This window comes from Cololabis saira, chromosome 7 (assembly GCF_033807715.1).
Source record: "Cololabis saira isolate AMF1-May2022 chromosome 7, fColSai1.1, whole genome shotgun sequence".
NCBI lineage: Eukaryota > Metazoa > Chordata > Actinopteri > Beloniformes > Belonidae > Cololabis > Cololabis saira.
The window spans coordinates 657,794-681,481 of record NC_084593.1 but is presented as its reverse complement, the minus strand read 5'-3'; the positions used below and the strand labels follow the sequence as shown (position 1 = coordinate 681,481).

At 43.7% G+C, this 23,688-nt stretch overlaps 1 protein-coding gene across 1 annotated transcript in view; it reads left to right on the top strand.

Moving 5' to 3' along the window:
* The window catches only part of b4galt1l (DP-Gal:betaGlcNAc beta 1,4- galactosyltransferase, polypeptide 1, like), a 28,933-nt gene extending 28,367 nt beyond the window's left edge, over positions 1 to 566 (top strand). The window contains exon 6 of the mRNA XM_061724699.1: positions 398 to 566. Coding sequence (XP_061580683.1) covers positions 398 to 527 — 130 coding nt within the window. The 3' untranslated portion in view covers positions 528 to 566. The remainder of the gene's footprint in view (positions 1 to 397) is intronic.
* Positions 567 to 23,688: the final 23,122 nt, after the last annotated feature.

The window sequence follows — 23,688 nt, the reverse complement described above, 5'->3', positions numbered from 1 at the left end:
ATAGAGACTGAAGGCAGACGGAAAATTACTGAGTCTGTCTGTTCTTTTCAATATAATTGTTGATTCTATAATCTGACCTTGACACAGCGGTTTTGGCCGATCGCTCTGGTCACAATCTCCCTGGTGGAATGTACAAAGGTGACTCTGCCCCCACTAACCCTCCCCTCTCAGGAACATCTGTGGACCTGGTTCAGAACGGACCGAGCCGTCTGATAACATCAAGGACTGAGAGCAGCAACAGAGGATGAGGTTTCTGATTGGTCCCTGACCGACCAATCGGAAGGCTGACTAGTTGGCTTAGTTCGTTTCTTTCTAATGTTTCAGGAAACGTTAAATTTAGATTAATTTCTTTATTTTCTGCTGGTTCTGACTGTTCTGCTGGTTCTGCTGGTTCCAGGTTCAACCGGATTGCTCACACCAGGGAGACCATGAACTCTGACGGCATCAGCTCCCTGAGCTACAAGCTGGTGAAGCTGGAGAAGCTGGACCTTTACACGCTGATCACCGTGGACGTGGGCCGGCCCTGAGGACCGGTCCTGGACCTGGACCTGGACCTGGACCAGGACCTGGACCAGGACCCGGAACTCTGACGGCATCAGCTCTCTGAGCTACAAGCTGGTGAAGCTGGAGAAGCTGGACCTTTACACGCTGATCACCGTGGACGTGGGCCGGCCCTGAGGACCGGACCTGGACCTGGTCCTGGACCGGGGACCTGGTCCTGGACCGGGGACTGGGACCTGAAGGACCGGACCAGGGACCCGGACTGGGGACCAAGGGGGGATCAAGGGAACCGGGAGAACCTGGTCCCCCCAGGTTCCCGGTCCCTCAGGGCCGGCCCTCAAGGGTACCAGGGTCACCTGGAGAACCGGGGTCACCTGGAGAACCAGGGTCACCTGGAGAACCGGGGTCACCTGGAGAACCGGGGTCACCTGGAGAACCGGGATGGGAACCGGACCGGTGCAGCCAAAACCAAAGCTGCTTCCGTCACTTGAAGCTTTACATTCTGGTCCTGGTCCAAGTGGACCAGAACCAGAACCAGGTTCTGGTTCTGGTCCACTTGGACCAGAACCTGAACCAGGCCCGGACCTGGTTCTGGTCCACTTGGACCAGGACCAGGACCTGGTCCAAGTGGACCAGGTCCTGGTCCTGGTTCTGGTCCTTTTGGACCGGACCTGCTGGACTCTGCTGTTTTGTCACTTTCCTTGTTTTTGCACATATTTCTCTTGAAATCAGAGGGAACCGGACCGGACTGGACCAGGTCCAGGTCTAGAACTGGACCAGGTCCTGGACCTGGGTCTAGAACTGGACCAGGTCCTGGTCTAGAACTGGACCAGGTCCTGGTCTAGAACTGGACCAGGTCCTGGTCTAGAACTGGACCAGGTCCTGGTCTAGAACTGGACCAGGTCCTGGTCTAGAACTGGACCAGCTCTGAACCAAAACGAACCAGCTGTGATTGATTAGCTGGGATTATTGATTATTGATTATTGATGAATGTGCTGATCAATCATTGTAACCAGGATTTAACTGATTTAACCAAAGACCTGGACCTGGACCTGGACCTGGACCTGGACCTGGTCCAGACTGGAACCAGAGAACTGGAACGTCACCTGGAATGTGCCTTAGTTCACCATGAGGGGGGGGGTGATGATGATGAAGATGATGATGAAGATAAACGGATAAACTAGATTCTGTCTCCTGTTTTCTGTTCTGAGTGAAATTTCCAAACTGGTCTAAAATTACACAATCTATTTAGATAGATATAAACCAGGGGTCTAAACCCAACATGTTTTCGATCCATATTGGACCAAAAACACAAAAAACAAACATGTCTGGAGCCGCAAAAATGAAAAGTCTTGTATAAGCCTTAGAATGAAGAAACACATGCTGCATGTTTCTATATTAGTTAGAACTGGGGGAAGATTTATTTTTCATTATGCACTTCGAGAAAAAAGTCGAAATGTCGAGAAAAAAGTCAAAATTTCGAGAAAAAAGTCAAAATTGCAAGATTAAAAAGGACATGAAAAAGGAAGAAAAAAGAAGGGAAAATAGGAAAAAAAAGGAAATAAATGGCTACCATAAAATTAAAAATTTTATTACTTGCGTATAAAGCCCAAAACGGCTCAGCTCCGCAGTATTTACAAGACCTGATAGTGCCTTATGTTCCTGGCAGAGCTCTCCGCTCTCAGGGCCCGATTTTCTAAGATCCTAAATAAAGAGTACTAAATTGCATGTGCACTGAAAAAGTTTGCGCGTGCTGTTGCGTGGTTTGCGGGTGATCAACTAAGATTGTGTGTGCAATTGATAACAGGTGCAAACAGCAGTATTTAAATGAGGTGTTGCGTGTCTTACGGTTTGCGAGCGCAAACTTTGCGCCATGGAGAGTCTGGATGGAAAGCAGGATAGTCGCAAGCGCAAAATGAAATTTGACGAGTTGGAGTTAGAGACAAGGTCGGCGCCAGAGCAAATATTCAGAGGGGGCACGAGGCTTATTAGGGCGGGCACAAAATCAGTCCTGTAGGACAGCATTTTAAGGAAAAAAGTGCATTCTCACTGCTTTCCTATTAATAATCTGTCTAAAACGTAGAGAAATAAAATCACTTAGATGTAAATAATGCAAGGAAGCGCACATTTTACTTTGACTGAAAACGTTTTACTCGTAACACACAACGAGGTCACATAAATGTCTTCAATATATCAAGTTGATCCGTTCATGCCCCGACAGAGCCGTTCCCCCGCCGGCTGTCAGAGCTGACAGCCGGCTCTGCTGCGTCGGGCGGAGCGCCGGGCGAAGCGCAAAGTGGGGCGCAGGTTTTTGTGCAGAGCGAGGCGACCGGTGTAGGCTACAGAGCGAGATGGCACAGTCTGGAAGTCAGGCTCTGTTGAAGGGGCTGACTGGACAGACTGCCACCGGGATGGCTGAGTCTGTGTTGGATGGAGAGGAGGATAGTGTAATGGAGGAGGATTTGTTTAAACTTGCTGCAAAGAGGAAAACACCAGAATCCGCAGTTGACAGTGAAAATGTGAACAAAATGTCTAAAAAAAGACTCAGTGTTCCCCCTCTGAGTTAAGCCTTTTTCACATAGAACGGGGTGGCGCAGACTCGGCGCAGACTCGGCGCAGAGTCCGCGCAGGTGGAGCAGAGTCGGCGGCGAGTGGGCGCAGACTTGGAGCAAAGCAGGGCGCGCAAATATAACTAAAAAAATTGTTTTTTTTGTAAATGTATTTTTTAAATGTAATTTACGAAGGATGATTTCACATTCAATAAGATAAGTAATCAATAAAATACAAAGTTTGGCACAAAGGCTTGGCCTGCTTGTGGGCGAGTGGAGGGGGGCACATTAAAAGAAGGTGGCAAGATATAAGGCGAAGAACTAAAGAAAAAGAGGCCTTTAATAAAACTTGTGCAACCATTTTTAAAATAGCATGCAGCAGAATAAAGACTCTCTGCGTATTCTTTGATTTTGGATGTCGCCTCCTTGCCACAATAACAGCAGCAGCAGATTAGCACCTTCCTTTCGAACGTATTAAATACAGACGCAATCACAATACGTGCAATTACTTTTAGGCTTGGTAAATCTCATTGCGCGTGGTAAATGGAGCAATTTGCATCTTCCCCTCCCAGTATTTAGGATTTTTGCCGGGTACGCCCCATATTGATTATTCATCAGGGCAAAAGTACTAACTGAATTGCGTGTGCTATTTTGCGCATTTCAGAGGCGCAGTCCTCTTTGCACGCTGTTAGTAGATCAGCTGTTAGTAGATCAGCTGTTAGTAGATCAGCTGGCACTTTGGTTTGCGGGTGATGTCAAGTTTGCACAGGTTTTTACGCACGCAAACCTTTAGTAAATCAGGCCCTCAGAGTGCAGGTTTACTCGTAGTTCCTAGAGTAAACGTAACAGAGACTGGAACCAGAGACTGGAACGTCACCTGGAATGTGCCTTAGTTCACCATGAGGGGGGGAGTGATGATGATGATGATGATGATGATGATGATGATGATGATGATGATGATGATGATGATGATGATGATGATGAAGAAGATGATGATGATGATGATGACCTCTAGCTGGTGTTGGTAAATCTCTAGGTAGTGTAAACTCTAGTGTGTTAGAGTCAGTAGTCATAGTTGCAGCTATAGAACAAGACTATAATAGTTAGTCTCAAATATAGCTTGGTGGTAGATATGCTGCTATAGGCTTATGCTGCAGGGGGGACCGACATGATCCGCTGGGCGGTGCCTCTCACCCTTCTTCTCCTCTCCTCTTCCCTTCCTCTCTTCTCCATTACCATTTTTATTTATTATAAATATCTCATAGCTATCATTCTTGTCCATCGTTCCTGTAGTTTCTTGTGCCGGCCCCCCTTTTTTCTCTTTTGTGCATGTTTGCAGGCCGGAGCCTCGGGAGCTGCGTGCTGGCCTGTGTTCCCGCCCCCCCCCCCCCCCATCCCCGGTCATCCCGTTGTTGCTTCCACCTGCCTGCTGTGCTGTTGACGTCCCTGACTCCCCCAGTCTTACCCTCGGCAGGAGGGTCCCCCCTTACGAGCCTGGTCCTGGTCCAGGTTTCTTCCTCCTAAAGGGGAGTTTTTCTTGCCACTGTTTGGCTTAAGGTTTTTCTCCCACTATGCGAGTTTTTACCTCCATTGTTTATATAATAATTGCTCGGGGGTTTATGTTTATGTTTATGTTTATGTTTATGTTCATGTTCTGGATCTCTGGAAAGCGTCTAGAGACATCTGTTGTATTAGACGCTATATAAATAAAATTGAATTGAATTGAATTGAATGATGATGATGATGATGATGATGATGATGATGATAAACGGATAAACTAGATTCTGTCTCCTGTTTTCTGTTTGTTCTGAGTGAAATTTCCAAACGAGTCGGAACTAGAAGAGTTAGCCACGCCCCCTGTTAGACACGCCCCCTGTTAGACACGCTTCTGTTAGACACGCCCCCTGTGGTAACACTTTACAATAAGGGTCCCTTAATTAACGTTAGTTAATGCATTATTAAGCATTAATTAACAGTTTAATAATAGTTAAATAACCATTATTATGTATTACTTAACATTAATTTGCATATTAGTTAATGCATTAATAAACAGTTACTTAAGGCCTACTTCTCAGAGTTAATTAATACATTAGTAAGCATTAATAAACGTTACATGATGTAATTATTTATCCTTATGTATGCATTACTTAGTATAAAGTAATACATTAGTTAATACATAGGTAAAACGTTAATAATGTCCCTAGTAATCATTTACTAATGGTGTTTATTTGGAGTGAATAAGCATTAAGTAACAGCTACCTAATACATCTACTAATCATTCACTAATGGTGTACATGTTTACTGGATGGGCATTATTAAACAACTATTTAGAGTCTTAAGTAATAATTTCCTAATAGTGCTGTGTGTGTTATCAGGTAGCTTACCTAACCTTATGAACGGTAACCTGACATAAACCTTAATAAATGTATAGGAGTGGCTCATAACCATTACTTAACCATTAGTAAAGGCTTGCTGGACCCTTATTGTAAAGTGTAACACATTTATCCCTTAGGTAACACATTATTAATGCTTAACTGCCTCATAAGCATTACTTAACCATTACTTAACCATTAGTAAAGGCTTGCTGGACCCTTATTGTAAAGTGTAACACATTTATCCCTTAGGTAACACATTATTAATGCTTAACTGCCTCATAAGCATTACTTAACCATTACTTAACCATTAGTAAAGGCTTGCTGGACCCTTATTGTAAAGTGTAACACATTTATCCCTTAGGTAACACATTATTAATGCTTAACTGCCTCATAAGCATTACTTAACCATAGTTAACCATTAGTAAAGGCTTGCTGGACCCTTATTGTAAAGTGTAACACATTTATCCCTTAGATAACACATTATTAATGCTTAACTGCCTCATAAGCATTACTTAACCATAGTTAACCATTAGTAAATACTATTATGGACCCTTATTGTAAAGTGTAACACATGTATCCCTTAGGTAACACATTATTAATGCTTAACTGCCTCATAAGCATTACTTAACCATAGTTAACCATTAGTAAATACTTTTCTGGACCCTTATTGTAAAGTGTAACACATTTATCCCTTAGGTAACACATTATTAATGCTTAACTGCCTCATAAGCATTACTTAACCATAATTAACCATTAGTAAAGGCTTGCTGGACCCTTATTGTAAAGTGTAACACATTTATCCCTTAGGTAACACATTATTAATGCTTAACTGCCTCATAAGCATTACTTAACCATAGTTAACCATTAGTAAATTAAGCAATCACATATGAGTTTACACTTTTTATTTAAAACAAAATAAAACAGATTTTTTACATATAACATTTGTTATATGTATTCAACATATACCATCATATATATATATATATATATATATATATATATATATATATATACACATCTGTGATAACAGATACGTAACAACAATTTGCACAGAGGAGATCTTTGAACAAACATTATTTAGTAACATAATACAATAACACAGTATGATAGGCTACCCTCTGTTTATCCTCCCTGGAAATGTCTGCTCCCTTTTGACATGATGAGCTATGAGTGGCACCAGTTCTCTCCTCCCCCTCTTCTCCACCAAGCGAAGCACCGGCTTCCCTGGATGTCTTCGCCCTGGCCGCCTCCGCGTGCTTTGCACCCCCAGCATCCCGAACACCCACTTCCTCCGCTTCCAGCCCCCAGCCATCCTGCCCCTTCCATACTGTGTTTTGGGGAAAATGACAGAACAAGAAACAAGATTATTAACCTTGTGTCAGATAAATTTATAATGTTAGCAGGAATAAAGTTGACAAATCTGATTAGACAAAGTAAAATGCAAGATTTCCATGGAATGGATGATTACTATAGCCAAATTTAAGAGTTTCTATAGGAATGATTCTGTCCCATTCTGTTTTTCATCACTATAAGCATGAACATTATAAATGATGGGCTGCTGTTTCAACTTGGCTTCTGTCGATCGGCAATCCAATCGTTTCACTGCGATTGAGAAGACAATCAACAATGTTTTTCTTTCTTGCCGATGTTATAAAACATACACATATGCTGCTACAGCTGTGTAGTGTCCCACCCATTGTGCTCTGGCTCAGCTGATCGACGCTCAGACAGCAGTTAGATCTTGCAGTTTTTAACTCTTTTTATACACACAAAGTACAGCCAAATACCAGGCTAAAAAATACAGTATAGGTCTCTACATGTGGATGGTGGACCAGAGCATGTGAGGGAAACAGAGCAGGTGAGAATTTTCTTGCTCCTTGCTCACAGACCTGTCCAAAAAAGCAGCGTTGTACACTTAAACCCAAACCTGGCATCGTCAGATTCCAGTATGAGTTCTGTGTCAGATGTCTTCCCTCCCACAGTTTGAATAATAATTTAATCAATTACATACTTTTCGATAACAAACAGATCCAGCTAGAAAACAAGCTGGTTGTGGGTCAGGTATGGGTGGCCCTGGAGCTAAATTGGAGCGGGATGGAGCAGGAGCGCTGGTACAACTTTTAAAATAAAAATCCGCACCCTGCTCCCTGTTGGAGGCCGCATATTTGCACTTCGCCACCAACTTTTACTGTTGCGCTTGTATATGGTGCCTTTTGCATCTTCAATTGTTAAATGTCTTTGACATAACATTTAAACTCTTCTTTCTAAACATATTTCTGATAATTGAACATGATTTTGTAATGTTTCACCTCAAAATTCTGATCAAATTTTACATATTGAATCTTTGAATATACTAATTAATTTTTCCACATTGGTGATGTGGTTATAACTAGTCTCGTTTCCAAACTCTAATATTTCAAAATTATTGTCTGGGGAAGTTCCGCCTCAATTTTGTAAAAATAAGCGGGTGTCTGGGTGGAAACGTTTTGTGAGTTTTTAAAAAAAACAGTGTTGCAAAACCAACCAACAGTCTTTTAGGGTGGGCCTTTCGTTGCTAACATTGCTGACGTTTCTGGTAAGGTGTGTGCAAAGCAGAGCTAACCAATCATTGGTTGAGGATGAAAGACTAACACAGATTTTCATTTAATTTCATTTACTTGTTCTGCCCATGGAAACATTCAAATTGTACCAAATGAAATAGCAAACAATTGCATCTTTATCCATGTTCAGAAAGGAGCAGGAAAAAGAAAACTCTTATTAAACCTGCCTATTTTACTTTTAACTTCCCCAGACATTCAAGTCTTGTCCAGTCTCGACCTGAACGTTGGGCATCACAAGACTAAGTCATAATTAGCAGCCTAACAATTTGTAGCAGTTAATATAAAAAGTTACCTTTCTTTTATGTCTGAAGTGACTCATCTATCACCACGAAATGCTCCTTCCCCCAATTCTCTGTCCTTCTCTATGATGCAGCCTCTCCATCACTGTCACGCAGACCTCCCGTTGCTTTGCCATTCTTGAAAGGGTTCTTGAGGATGCAGCAATGTTGTCCATCATGAAATCAAGCTGGCGAATAATAATAATAATAATAATAATAATAATAATAATAATAATAATAATAATAATAATAATAATAATAATAATAATAATAATAATAATAATAATAATAATAATAATAATACTGACCAAAAAAGTTATCCCACAATGTTAGCCAAAGTTACCTACCATTCAAATCGGTCCACAGATCCACAATCTTTTTCTTCAGCTTCATTTTGTGATGACACCGGTTGCACTTGACTTTCCATCTCAGTATTTTTTTCTTTTGGAGCCATTCAATTAGTTTGAGGTGTTTGTGGGTTTTTTTGGCTTCTGTTAGCTCACTCAACTTGTTTGCTAACTTTAACCCACGCATGCTCCTAAAATGAAATGTGCAGCTTGGTAAATGGCTATCATGTTAAAATTACTGTCCGCCCTGCCAGAACATTCTGCTCCTCCTACAAGGCAGTTACACCCAGGTTACACCGCGATAACTCCTGAGTTCTGGTGCGTGCTAATGCTGCGTTCATGACGCCTCAGAACTCTGGGTTTCCCCATTGAAAACTCCCATTTCTGTCTTCAAAGCGTTCCAGACATTGACATTAGGCATTGTTGTGTGATGTCAGAAAACTGATTGTCCAAGAAGACTCTGAATTTCCCGAGTAGGAGCACCAATATTAGGCCTTAGTTAAAAGCCTTAGTTCTGAATTGGCCTGAACGCCGCACGCCGCACTTTTTTCTTTGCGCGCACTGACCGCGGCCCCATCTACAGAAGAGTCTCAGGATGGATGAGCTCGGAGTCTCACCTCTCAGGACCAGGATAACCACGCACAAGGAAAAAGCGGAAAAGGGAAAATCATCTGGAAAACATGGTAAGATTAATCTAACTACGTTAAACTGTTAGCTCTTAATGTTAACTTTATGACACTTTTTTTGAAAAGTTCACAATTCAAGTTGTCATAACAATTACATCATTCTGACAAAATGTAAACTTTTCAAAAAGATGCTGCATATTTGACTCAGTAACACTTGAATAATGGAGAAGAAGAAGTTTACGTCGGTAAATTTGAAAGACTGACTTCTCAGTCATGTAACTGGGTGTGTGTAGAAGCTAATACACCTCGTGAAGGCTGACACTTTTTTAAACGAAAGACCCCAACTAAACACGGAGCGGGATGGATGAGACGTCACTGAAACTTGATGTGATGAAGCTCTGCTGCCCCTGCTAGTTTTGGGGGGGTCACCAGACATAAAACCTGTTTTCTCTGTATTTTGAAGGTAGAGGCTTAGATTTATTAGGAACTCGTCTGAAAAAAATTATAATAGGTAAGAATTACAGTACATAAAAAATATGTGGTTATAATGGGAGTCAATGGGGCAAATTTGGACATGAAGGTAAAGATTGTAAGTTTTTTTAAATTAACTCTCATTGTTCCAAAAATAATAATGCATCAAAATAAATGTTATCAATTATTGACATAGTCAATGCTGTAATATATTTCATTTTGAACCTAATTTTTGAAAATATTGCATATTTTGTGATTTTCCTATTGAAAAAATCAGGAGTTGTAAAAATAATATTTAAAGATTATAATTAACTTTATATCTATGGCTAGGTCTGAAGTTGTTGAAAAGATTTTATGTGGTGAAAGTGAAAATAAATATTTATTTAATACATTTTTATTGCACTTTTATGAGATGGTAGTCAATGAGGCAAATTTGGACTATGGGTAAAAAGTGTATATTAATTTTAAGGGATTTTCGAGGGTTAAAGAATGATGGGTGTGTACGCTGTGGGTGCGAAAGTTGTGTCATAGCTGTGTTTGTTGTTGTAGGTGTTTGTATACAATAAGCAATCAAACTGATGTAATCAACTATCAATCCTTGCATCCATAGCTTTGACATGTCTCAAGGAGGCTCAACAGTCCAGATGAGAAGACAGTGATGATGAAGCCATGAGGGGATCTGAGATGCAGCATGACAGTGAAGACGACAGTGAGGATGACTCTGAATCCAGCTCTGAATCCAGCTCTGAATCCAGCTCTGACAGGATAAGGAGAAAAAGGCGAAGAAAAGCAAACATCGCTCTCGCCTGCGGGGTATGTGAAACGTATTTCTTGGCTGGCTTGAGCTGTACGTGTCTGTTGTCCCTACAAGTAGATCAATCTCTCATGACAAGCTGACAGGGCTTGAAATTAACTTTTTGACTTACTAGCCAAGTGGCTAGTAGATGAAAAAAGTTATTAGCCAACCAGATTTTTTACTAGCCAAAACCAAAACGTTGCTTTACTTTTGTATTTCGACATCATTTGTATATAGCAGTCATCGTAGTACTATATTACATCAATCCTGTTTTTCTATACGCTACAATTATCATTCAGTAGTGTACTACTAAACTATTGGTGGAAAATTAGATTGCATGATGTGTTCTTGTATAATTTAATTTCAGTAGTTGCCTACTTAATTGTAAATCTAACATTTATGGAGGAATATATAGCATTACACCTTCAAAGTAACACTTTGATCCTGTCCTGTCTGTATATTCTATAATGCAGCAGGTCTATTGTATAAATAATGTGTTTATTCTGGGCTGGATAAAAATGTCCAAATGAGAACGAACAAGTGAATTTAAAAACAAGCAGCCTTTTTATTATTAGCTCGAAAGTGTCTTATTAAGACTACAACAACCAACCTAGCCTGTCTTAAGACAACCACAAGACACCAGCTAAACCATTTAAGGAACTATACAGTGTGCCCCCTGCTGGTCAAACTGAGACATTGCATTGGTCCATTTTCTCCAGTTGTTCTTCAGAGTGTTTACTATTCATTCTTCAGAGTCAGACTCAGACGGTTCACCCGGAGTTGACATCAAGAATAAAAAATAAAAAGGTGCGATGGTGCGCACAGTATTGGGAATCTCAATTTGATTTATAAATGGCACAACAGTTGGGAATCTCGATTTTTCTAACTAGCCAAGTGGCAAGAAAATCTGTCTCGCCACTTGAGGAATTTGGGTCGCAAATGGCAAGTGGCGAGTGCTAAATTCAAGCCCTGCACGCTGATAGAGGGATGTACCAGAAGGACCAGTACGGTCCAAATGAATGTTCATTTCCAAAAATGATTCACCCCAAATGTGTCCATTTTTATTTAGCATTTTCCCCTCTTTTTCTCCCAATTTAGCCTTGATAATTCCCTCTGTGTGTCATGGTGTTTCCATGTACCTTGGTGAAGTTGTGCCAGAAAATCCTTCTACACTGTGTTGAGGTGTCACATATGGGATTAGTGTGTCTCGTGGCACATTGAACATTAACAGTAAAATACAATGATTTGTTTTTTTCTTCTCATCAATCTCATGATTCAAATGATACATTCCTTCTTGTTCTTGTGTGTTTATATTAGTTGGAGGACCAGGTGATGTGGTGAAGCGGTACAAGGAAGTCCTTGCCATTTTCCAGACGGGGAAGAATATGGCCAAATCCTTCGAGAAGTATGGAGTAGACAGACTTACTATTGTGAGGACTGCAGCGATTGCAGAGCTCGCAATAGCTGCTCCAGAAGAATATGATCAGGTGGAGAAGGGGGAGACGGTGGCAGACTTTGCTAAAAGATGCAAGGAGGTTATAAAGGCCACTGAAGTAATTTCTGCTACAAAACATAAAATGAAGGATGATAGAATTATGCCAGCCTATCATACTGTGTTATTGTATTATGTTACTAAATAATGTTTGTTCAAAGCTCTCCTCTGTGAATTGTTGTTACGTATCTGTTATCACAGATGTATATATATATATATATATATATATATATATATATATATATATATATATATATATATATATATATATATATATATATATATACATCATATATATACATCATATATTGTAGCGACCCAGCTGATCTGACGTCATTAAATAATCCAGCCGTTCACGCCCCTTTCCATGCAACCAATGAGAACACGCCAACACCCCTGCAAATTACTTCAAAACACACCCATCCACTCTTGTCAGACCTGCGGTAAAACACAGCCAAAGACACAACTAGAGTTGACACAACCAATATTGATTAATCTTACCTGCTACGGGAAGTCCTTGTTCTTAAAGCCATTGTGCATTGAAGCCCACGGTAAGAACCTCCTGAGCATCTAGCAGTTACGAGCATATTTAATTTATAACCCTTGGTAAAAATAAGCCTTACTGAATCCACAGAGTTCCTAGCTCCATGACTGCTTTGACCCCCAGACTGACCAGACTTTGCTGACGGGAGGTACAGTGTCTTGTTTTATTTTGTCTTTAAAATCATTTTCACCGTGTGGTGTGTTTACCTGACACTGTTTCCTGGTTGCCCGTAGGGTGGGGATCCGCGGTAAAACCCGGACCGGATCTAATTTTTGTATACTGGAATACACAGTCGGGGATCGGGAGTGGAATGACCGGAATTCCGGGATTATATGGAATGGACTGAAATACAAAGAAACAAACGGAAACTTGTGTTGTGTCTTGTCTGAATAATTGTTTCTTTATTGTATGTTGGTTATTTTGGAGCACTATCACATTGTTGTACGGGTTGAAGGTCTGTTTATTTTTGAGTTGAAAGTTATTTTTATTTGTCAGACGTGACTCTGACTGGCACCCCTTAGACCAGCCCGTTACAAAGTGGCACCCCAGATGGGACCCTGGTGTTGGCAGAAGTGTACCGCCGGGGTGCCTCCTTCTGTACTTCCTTCTCCCTGTCCTTTTCCAGCTGTCGTCCCAGCCTCACCAGAGCATCCACAGTTTTAACCCCACTGCTCCGCAGCTGGCTCGCCAAATGTGGACGGATGTTCTTCAGGATGAGCTGGATGATTTTCTCCTCCGAGATATCCGCTTTCCACCGACGGCAGAGGGCACGGTACATATAAGCAAAATCTCTGATGCTCTTCAGCACCTCTGTATGATGATGTTTAAATCTCCATTTAAGTGAGGCCGTGAACTGAGTCTGGAGATACTCAGTGTGCCGTTGTAAAGAGCTCTTTATTTCCTGCTGTCCATGCTCCTGAATCCCACTGAATGCCTGTTTCAGATCAGACAGGACCTCCAGTATTTTATTATTATGAGCTCGTTGCTCCACTTTAAATTGCATGAACATGCCATCCATTCCTACTTGGTTCCTTTGCAGCTCATCCAACGTCCGCCGAACGTTACTGTCCATGTTATCGTCGACTTTAGGCTGTATCAGTGGAAACTCTCCTGTCAGGTCCATGTCCAAGAGTGACATATTTGACTGAGCTCCTACATGTCCAGGACCTGAATCCTCCCGTTGGGCAGCAGGGGGTGGTGTTCCAAAGCCAACAGAGGGGGGGAGTTGCCATTGATCCTCCTGTCCAGTAGATGGCAGTGTCACCAGAGAAGAATCCTGCAGCTGATCCAACCCAGTATCTTCCATCTTGACTGTGTTCTGCAGGTTGTTCTCAAACAATCCTTTTCTTTATTTTTTTTTTTTTTTATTTACTTTTCTCTTTTTTTTTTTGTGAAAACCAGGGTGTGGGTGTCTTTTAAACGTGGGGTGCCACCCCACATGCTTTTTCCCCTCCTGTGGCTCCAGAACCTGCTCATCCTTACTGTTGGAGGTGTAAAGGCAGTCACGCTCCATTCTCATGTCCCGCTTACAATCAGTCTCAGAAGACTAAGTCCCGCTCGCAACAGCATCAGCCGCCCTCCCAACCCCACCCTCATCAACCCCACCCTCAGCGACAACAGCAGCCCTCTAACTCTCAGCAACCCCGCCCACCCGCATGCACTCAGCAGCCACATACACCGGCCTCCCGCCCTTCAGACGAGCGGAACCGCCCTTCAGTCAATACCTTGACGCAACAGGCAGCACAGCCATCGTCGTGTGTTCCCTCTCATTCTTTTGTGAGAGGGCTGAAGGAGTTCAGCAGCCCTGGAGGGAGCTACGGCACTGCCCTGCCGCGTTTGTTAACGGTGCTGGTGACTGTGAGGAACTGGAGTGGCAAAGCAGTGGTGGATACTGGGTCTACCTATACTCTGCTCAGCGAACAGGTATGGGAGAGCATCAAGGCTCCGGGCGACAGGCTTTGCCCTTGGACGGGTGACCCGCTCTATTTGGCAGATGGAGAGCCCAGGAGGCCCCTTGGTTGGGTGGAATTGGAGGTGACCTTGCTGGAAAAGACTTGGTTGGTGACGGTGGTGGTTCTGGATTCAACTGCTTTGGCATTTCCTGCTCTGCTGGGATTGGATTTCGTGTTTTTCACGGGAATGCAGATTGATGTGGCAGGAGGGACGTACTGGTTCCGGGAAGATGACAAGAGGAGGTTTTTCTTCTGTGCAGCGGCCTCTCCGCTGGGGGAGGGGGAGTCTGGCAACACTGTTGCTTTATTTTCCGTGGAAGCTCCATCGGCCTATGCACTATTCCCTCCACAGACCTATGGGGAAGACTCACAATTGTTCCAGCAGGCCATCCAGGAGGCTCATCTGCAGGAACAGGGAAAAATCCAGTTGGAGACTTTGTTGTATAATAACACTGATGTTTGCACAACTAAAGTGGGACGCACTGACCTGTTGAAACATCCAATATTCCTCACTCATCCCATTCCCTTTCAACAGAAACCTTATCGTGTCTCCCCTCCGAAGCTGAAGGTGATGAAGGAGCTCCTCGATGACATGCTACGGGAGGATGTCATTGAACCTTCTTGCTCGGCTTGGGCTTCTCCGGTGGTGTTGATTCCCCGGAAGATTGGAAAACCAAGGTTTTGTGTGGATTACCGGAAAGTGAATGAAAACACCATCACTGATGCCTACCCCATTCCCACCATCCAGGAAATCCTGGATAACCTCGCAGGTGCTGCAGTTTTCTCCTCACTGGATCTGAATAGTGGGTACTGGCAGGTGGAAATGGATCCTGAGGTGCGAGAAATCACAGCTTTCACCTGCCCTCTGGGTCTGTTTCAATTTAAAGTCATGCCATTTGGACTGAAGAACGCACCTGCAACCTTCCAAAGACTTATGGAGAGAGCCCTAGGAGAACTGAAAGGCTTGATCTGCTTCGTCTATCTGGACGACATCATCATTTTCTCCCCCTCCTGGGAGCAGCATTTTGGTGATGTACAATCTGTCCTTGACAAGCTGCGAAGAGCTGGCCTCTCTGTAAATATGAAAAAAAGCAAACTGTTTAGGACATCTCTGAAATTCTTGGGGCACATCGTATCAGCTAATGGAGTACACGTTGACCCGGACAAGACAGAAGCAGTGCGCAGCTTCCCCGTTCCTACTAACCTGAAAGCGGTACAGAGGTTCCTGGGAATGGCGGGGTGGTATCATCGGTTCGTTCCCAATTTTTCACGGATCGCGGAGCCACTCAATGCCCTGAAGAAAAAAGGAGCCAGGTTCCTCTGGTCACCTGCCTGCCAAGCGGCATTTGACACACTTAAAGAACATCTGGTCAACCCACCTGTCCTTGGACACCCAAACTTCAAGGCTCCTTTTGTGGTGTACACGGATGCCAGCGAGGTAGGGCTTGGAGCCGTGATGGTCCAGAAGTCAGATTTGGGAACAGAGGAAGTCCTCGCTTTTGCCAGCCGCAACCTGAATCCAGCTGAGAGGAATTACTCTGCCACCGAACTGGAATGTTTGGCTGTGGTGTGGGCTCTGGAGAAGTGGAGGACTTACCTGGAAGGACGACTCTTCACAGTGGTCACTGATCATGCCTCTCTCCTGTGGGTGTTTAAAACCACCAAACCCAGCACTCGGCTCATCAGGTGGGCCCTCCGGCTGCAAGAATTCACCTTCACAGTGGAATACAGGAAAGGGAAATATAACACCGTGCCCGACGCCCTTTCTCGAGCTCCAACAGGAGATCAGCCCTCTCTACCTGTGTGTGCTTCTGTCATATCTGCCTCCTCAGGACCGTCGAAAGAGCTTCCTCTCTCCATCGAGGCCTTATGGAAGGCACAGCAGGAGGACTCTGAATGCCAGGCCCTATATCGAAAGATTGTGGAAAATGACAAGGTCACCATTAACTCCAACACTACTCTGTGCATAATGGAGGATCTCATCTATCGTGTGGTCACCCTCCCCTACAAAACCATCTACCAGCTCTACATACCTCCCAGCTTCAGAGAGCAGCTTCTGGACTATTTCCACCAGGACCCCCTCTCTGGTCATCTTGGGAGGCATAAAACCTACCGGAGACTGCAACATCTGGTCTACTGGCCGCAGCTGAGCCTGGATGTACGGCATCATGTGCAGAACTGCCAAGTTTGTCAAGCCTACAAACCTGAAAACCGCAGACTGGCTGGCAAGCTGCAGCAAACTCTGGTCCAACGTCCCTGGGAGATGCTGGGCATGGACTTGATGGGGCCATTTCCCAAGAGCTCAAAACAAAATATGTACCTCCTTGTTTTTGTGGACTATTATTCCAAATGGGTGGAATTATTCCCCTTGCGAAAGGCCACGGCAGAAACCATATCTCAGGTGCTGGTGAAAGACATCTTAACCAGATGGGGCCTCCCAGATTTCCTTCTGTCTGATCGTGGTTCACAGTTCATCTCTTCAGTCTTCCAAACAGTGTGCAGGACCTGGAATGTGGGACACAAATTAACCTCAGCTTATCATCCCCAGACCAACCTTACTGAGAGAGTGAACCGTACCTTAAAAACCATGATTGCTTCCTATGTCGGGAACCAGCACAAGCACTGGGACAAATACCTCGCAGAGTTCCGCTTCGCCATCAATTCCGCCGTCCAGGAGTCCACTGGGGTCTCGCCTGCAGAGCTGAATCTCTGTCGCCCCTTGAGAGGACCCCTGGATGTTGTGCTACAACCCAGAGAGTCTGCGCCAGACACCCCTGCTTATGCTAAGGTTGTCCAGCTGGAAGATCTGAGTGCCTTTGTCACAAAGAACCTAGACTCTGCGCGACGTCGGCAGAAAAGAAACTACGACAAAACTCGGCGAGACATTGAGTTTCAGCCATCAGACAGAGTTTGGACCCGAGCCCATCCACTCTCCAAAGCCGAAAAATCCTTCACTGCGAAGCTGGCCCCTAAATGGCAAGGCCCTTATAGAGTGGTGCAGCAAGTTGGACCGGTTAATTACCAGGTGGTTCTGGAGGATTCAGGGCAGGACCTGAAGGTTGTCCATGTTTCCCGGCTGAAGCCCTGCTACCCCTCTGCGCAAGAGTTGGAGGAGCAAGAGCGTAAGCGCCTGTTGGACATCTTTCTCGAAGACTCAGAGGAAGAGGACTTCCTGGGGTTCCCGGACACCACCTTCTCTGCTTCCCGGGGTGAATGGGATGGATCTGGAGGACGACAAGAGGATGACTGCAGCAGCCTTACCCTTGGTCGGCTTTCATTAAGGGGGGAGGAGTGTAGCGACCCAGCTGATCTGACGTCATTAAATAATCCAGCCGTTCACGCCCCTTTCCATGCAACCAATGAGAACACGCCAACACCCCTGCAAATTACTTCAAAACACACCCATCCACTCTTGTCAGACCTGCGGTAAAACACAGCCAAAGACACAACTAGAGTTGACACAACCAATATTGATTAATCTTACCTGCTACGGGAAGTCCTTGTTCTTAAAGCCATTGTGCATTGAAGCCCACGGTAAGAACCTCCTGAGCATCTAGCAGTTACGAGCATATTTAATTTATAACCCTTGGTAAAAATAAGCCTTACTGAATCCACAGAGTTCCTAGCTCCATGACTGCTTTGACCCCCAGACTGACCAGACTTTGCTGACGGGAGGTACAGTGTCTTGTTTTATTTTGTCTTTAAAATCATTTTCACCGTGTGGTGTGTTTACCTGACACTGTTTCCTGGTTGCCCGTAGGGTGGGGATCCGCGGTAAAACCCGGACCGGATCTAATTTTTGTATACTGGAATACACAGTCGGGGATCGGGAGTGGAATGACCGGAATTCCGGGATTATATGGAATGGACTGAAATACAAAGAAACAAACGGAAACTTGTGTTGTGTCTTGTCTGAATAATTGTTTCTTTATTGTATGTTGGTTATTTTGGAGCACTATCACATTGTTGTACGGGTTGAAGGTCTGTTTATTTTTGAGTTGAAAGTTATTTTTATTTGTCAGACGTGACTCTGACTGGCACCCCTTAGACCAGCCCGTTACAATATATATATATATATATATATATATATACATCATATATATATATACATCATATATATATATATATATATATATATATATATATATATATATATATATATATATATATATATATATATATATATATATATACATCATATATATATACATCATATATATATATATATATATATATATATATATATATACATCATATATATATACATCATATATATATATATATATATATATATATATATATATATATATATATATATATATATGATGTATACATATAACAAATGTTATCTGTTAAAATCTGTTTTATTTTGTTTTAAATAAAAATTGTAAACTTCTTTATATGTGATTGCTTAATTTACTAATGGTTAACTATGGTCAAGTAATGCTTATGAGGCAGTTAAGCATTAATAATGTGTTACCTAAGGGATAAATGTGTTACACTTTACAATAAGGGTCCAGAATAGTATTTACTAATGGTTAACTATGGTTAAGTAATGCTTATGAGGCAGTTAAGCATTAATAATGTGTTACCTAAGGGATAAATGTGTTACACTTTACAATAAGGGTCCAGCAAGCCTTTACTAATGGTTAAGTAATGGTTAAGTAATGCTTATGAGGCAGTTAAGCATTAATAATGTGTTACCTAAGGGATAAATGTGTTACACTTTACAATAAGGGTCCAGCAAGCCTTTACTAATGGTTAAGTAATGCTTATGAGCCACTCCTATACATTTATTAAGGTTTATGTCAGGTTACCGTTCATAAGGTCAGGTAAGCTACCTGATAACATACACAGCACCATTAGGAAATGATTACTTAAGACTCTAAATAGTTGTTTAATAATGCCCATCCAGTAAACATGTACACCATTAGTGAATGATTAGTAGATGTATTAGGTAGCTGTTACTTAATGCTTATTCACTCCAAATAAACGCCATTAGTAAATGATTACTAGGGACATTATTAACGTTTTACCTATGTATTAACTAATGTATTACTTAATACTAAGTAATGCATACATAAGGATAAATAATTACATCATGTAACGTTTATTAATGCTTACTAATGTATTAATTAACTCTGAGCAGTAGGCATTAAGTAACTGTTTATTAATGCATTAACTAATATGCTAATTAATGTTAAGTAATACATGATAATGGTTATTTAACTATTATTAAACTGTTAATTAATGCTTAATAATGCATTAACTAACTGTTTATTAATGCATTAACTAATATGCTAATTAATGTTAAGTAATACATAATAATGGTTATTTAACTATTATTAAACTGTTAATTAATGCTTAATAATGCATTAACTAACGTTAATTAAGGGACCCTTATTGTAAAGTGTTACCCACGCTTCTGTTAGAAACGCCCCCTGTTAGACACGCCCCCTGTTAGCAGGCCCGGATTAAGAGGGCAGGGGCCCCTGGGCAGAAATTCTTGATGGGCCCCCCCTCTCCCCCGAAAACACAAAAACATGCAAACAAACTGGGTTTTGAATTATGGACTGCTATTTGTTGGAAACACCTGTATCTTATACATGATTTACACTGATAGGGTACTGTCTGTATGATTACAATGGACAAAATCGGCACCTGCAGATATCCTCCATCATACAGGATTTACACATACTTGCAACTATGCTTTCCTCAGCAAGCAGCTACAATATCAAGACTATCAGCATATTGTTACTCATTACCATTTGCAAACAAAAGCTGCTTCATCTCCACAAATCCAGATTGTGGATTCAGAGTCAGATTCCTACATTATTCACACACAAACCCACATACACACACAAAATACCTGTGGCAGTCTCATTCCTGTCTGTCTCTGTCCTCTCCTTCTCATCTGTGTTTCAGTGTGGCTGTCACCATGTTCTGCTAATACTAAAAGGATGCAAAATAGCACTGGTCAACTAGACTAAAAGCCTTATGATATTAAATAAAAATGAAAAATAAATGTAATATAGGTTGTCCTAACACACTAAAACACACACTAAAACACACACACACACACACACACACACACACACACACACACACACACACACACACACACACACACACACACACACACACACACACGCGTATACACACACACACACACACACAATACCTGTGTGTCTCTCTCTCTCCTCTCCTCCTCCTCTGTGTTTCAATGTGGCTCTCATTTCTGGTTCATCTCTCTGTTTTTTCCCACATTCATCTCTCTCTCTTTCTCCTTCTCAGCTCTTTCTCCATTTTACTCCCATCTTCTTTTCTCATGATCACTCTCTCAGAAAGACTTGTTTCTTGCTTTCTTACTCGCAAACTCAGTCACAATCTCATCAAAGTCCAACTTCTTGACGAGCTGAGACTCAATGGCCATCAGCGCGCCGGGGGATGCTGCTTGTTGGATGTACGAGGCTTGTACATCCAACAAGCAGCATCCCCCGGCGCGCTGTGGCTACAACTAGCAACCGGCTGTGTCGCGCTTTGTCCGGCATCCTCCTCCGGAGGATCCGGCGGCAGGACCGGCTCCGGCGGAGCTGGCGCGGTGGTGGCTGTACCGGCGGAGCTGACGACGGCTCTTCCTCCTCATCCCTGCTTCTTTTTGAAAAAAAGTTGGATGGAAGGCACACTTTTTAAAAAAGTTTCCTCCCTCTCCTCCTTTTCCCTTTTCCGCTTTCTTTTACTACAACCGCTTCTCTCACTCATCTTTCTCCAATCAAACTCCTACACTCCCGCAACTCGGAGCTGTCAGTGCGGCGTTTATAAGGGCAGTGACGTCCGACTGCTAGCTGTTTGACCAATCAAAACATTCCATTTTAGTAAAAAAAAAAAATCAACGTGATTGTATTGGTTATATACAGTCTACGGGTTTCTCCAATTCTAGCTGCCCCAATCCATAAAAAAAAAAAAAAAAATTAAATTAATAAATTAAGAAAAAAAAAGAGGCTGGCCATGGGCCCCCTGATGCGCGTGGGCCCCTGGCCGCCCGCCCATAATGCCCATTGGGTAATCCGGGCTTGCCTGTTAGACACGCTTCTGTTAGACACGCTTCTGTTAGACACGCTTCTGTTAGACACGCCCCCTGTTAGACACGCCCCTGTTAGACACGCCCCCTGTTAGACACGCTTCTGTTAGCCACGCCCCCTGTTAGACACGCCCCTGTTAGACACGCTTCTGTTAGACACGCTTCTGTTAGACACGCCCCCTGTTAGACACGCCCCCTGTTAGACACGCTTCTGTTAGACACGCTTCTGTTAGACACGCTTCTGTTAGACACGCCCCCTGTTAGACACGCCCCTGTTAGACACGCCCCCTGTTAGTCACGCCCCCTGTTAGACACGCTTCTGTTAGACACGCCCCCTGTTAGACACGCCCCCTGTTAGACACGCCCCCTGTTAGACACGCTTCTGTTAGTCACGCCCCCTGTTAGACACGCTTCTGTTAGACACGCCCCCTGTTAGACACGCTTCTGTTAGACACGCCCCCTGTTAGACACGCCCCCTGTTAGACACGCTTCTGTTAGACACGCCCCCTGTTAGACACGCCCCCTGTTAGACACGCCCCCTGTTAGACACGCTTCTGTTAGACACGCTTCTGTTAGACACGCTTCTGTTAGACACGCCCCCTGTTAGACACGCCCCCTGTTAGACACGCTTCTGTTAGACACGCTTCTGTTAGACACGCCCCCTGTTAGACACGCCCCCTGTTAGACACGCCCCCTGTTAGACACGCCCCCTGATAGACACGCCCCCTGTTAGACACGCTTCTGTTAGACACGCCCCCTGTTAGACACGCCCCCTGTTAGACACGCTTCTGTTAGACACGCCCCCTGTTAGACACGCCCCCTGTTAGACACGCCCCCTGATAGACACGCCCCCTGTTAGACACGCTTCTGTTAGACACGCCCCCTGTTAGACACGCCCCCTGTTAGACACGCCCCTGTTAGACACGCCCCCTGTTAGACACGCCCCCTGTTAGACACGCCCCCTGTTAGACACGCTTCTGTTAGACACGCCCCCTGTTAGACACGCCCCCTGTTAGACACGCCCCCTGTTAGACACGCTTCTGTTAGACACGCCCCTGTTAGACACGCCCCCTGTTAGACACGCCCCCTGTTAGACACGCCCCCTGTTAGACACGCCCCCTGTTAGACACGCCCCCTGTTAGACACGCTTCTGTTAGACACGCCCCCTGTTAGACACGCCCCCTGTTAGACACGCCCCCTGTTAGACACGCCCCCTGTTAGACACGCCCCCTGTTAGACACGCCCCCTGTTAGACACGCTTCTGTTAGACACGCTTCTGTTAGACACGCCCCCTGTTAGACACGCCCCCTGTTAGACACGCCCCTGTTAGACACGCCCCCTGTTAGACACGCCCCCTGTTAGACACGCCCCCTGTTAGACACGCCCCCTGTTAGACACGCCCCCTGTTAGACACGCCCCCTGTTAGACACGCCCCCTGTTAGACACGCTTCTGTTAGACACGCCCCCTGTTAGACACGCCCCCTGTTAGACACGCCCCCTGTTAGACACGCCCCCTGTTAGACACGCCCCCTGTTAGACACGCCCCCTGTTAGACACGCTTCTGTTATACACGCTTCTGTTAGACACGCCCCCTGTTATACACGCTTCTGTTAGACACGCCCCCTGTTAGCCACGCCCCCTGTTAGACACGCTTCTGTTAGACACGCCCCCTGTTAGACACGCTTCTGTTAGACACGCCCCCTGTTAGACACGCCCCCTGTTAGACACGCCCCCTGTTAGACACGCCCCCTGTTAGACACGCCCCCTGTTAGACACGCCCCCTGTTAGACACGCCCCCTGTTAGACACGCCCCCTGTTAGACACGCCCATGGTTCGACATTTTTCCACTTTTTTTCTCAAAGTTTCAACTTTTTCCTCTTTTTTCCTCTTTTTTTCCTCTTTTTTCCTCTTTTTTTTCCTTCTTTTTTCCTCTTTTTTTCCCCTATTTTTTCCTCTTATTTTCCTATTTTTTCCTCATTTTTTCCCCCTTTTTTTCCTCTTTTCCCTCTTTTTTTCTTCTTTTTCCCTCTTTTTTCCCCTCTTTTATTCTTATTTTTCCCTATTTTTTCCCCCTAT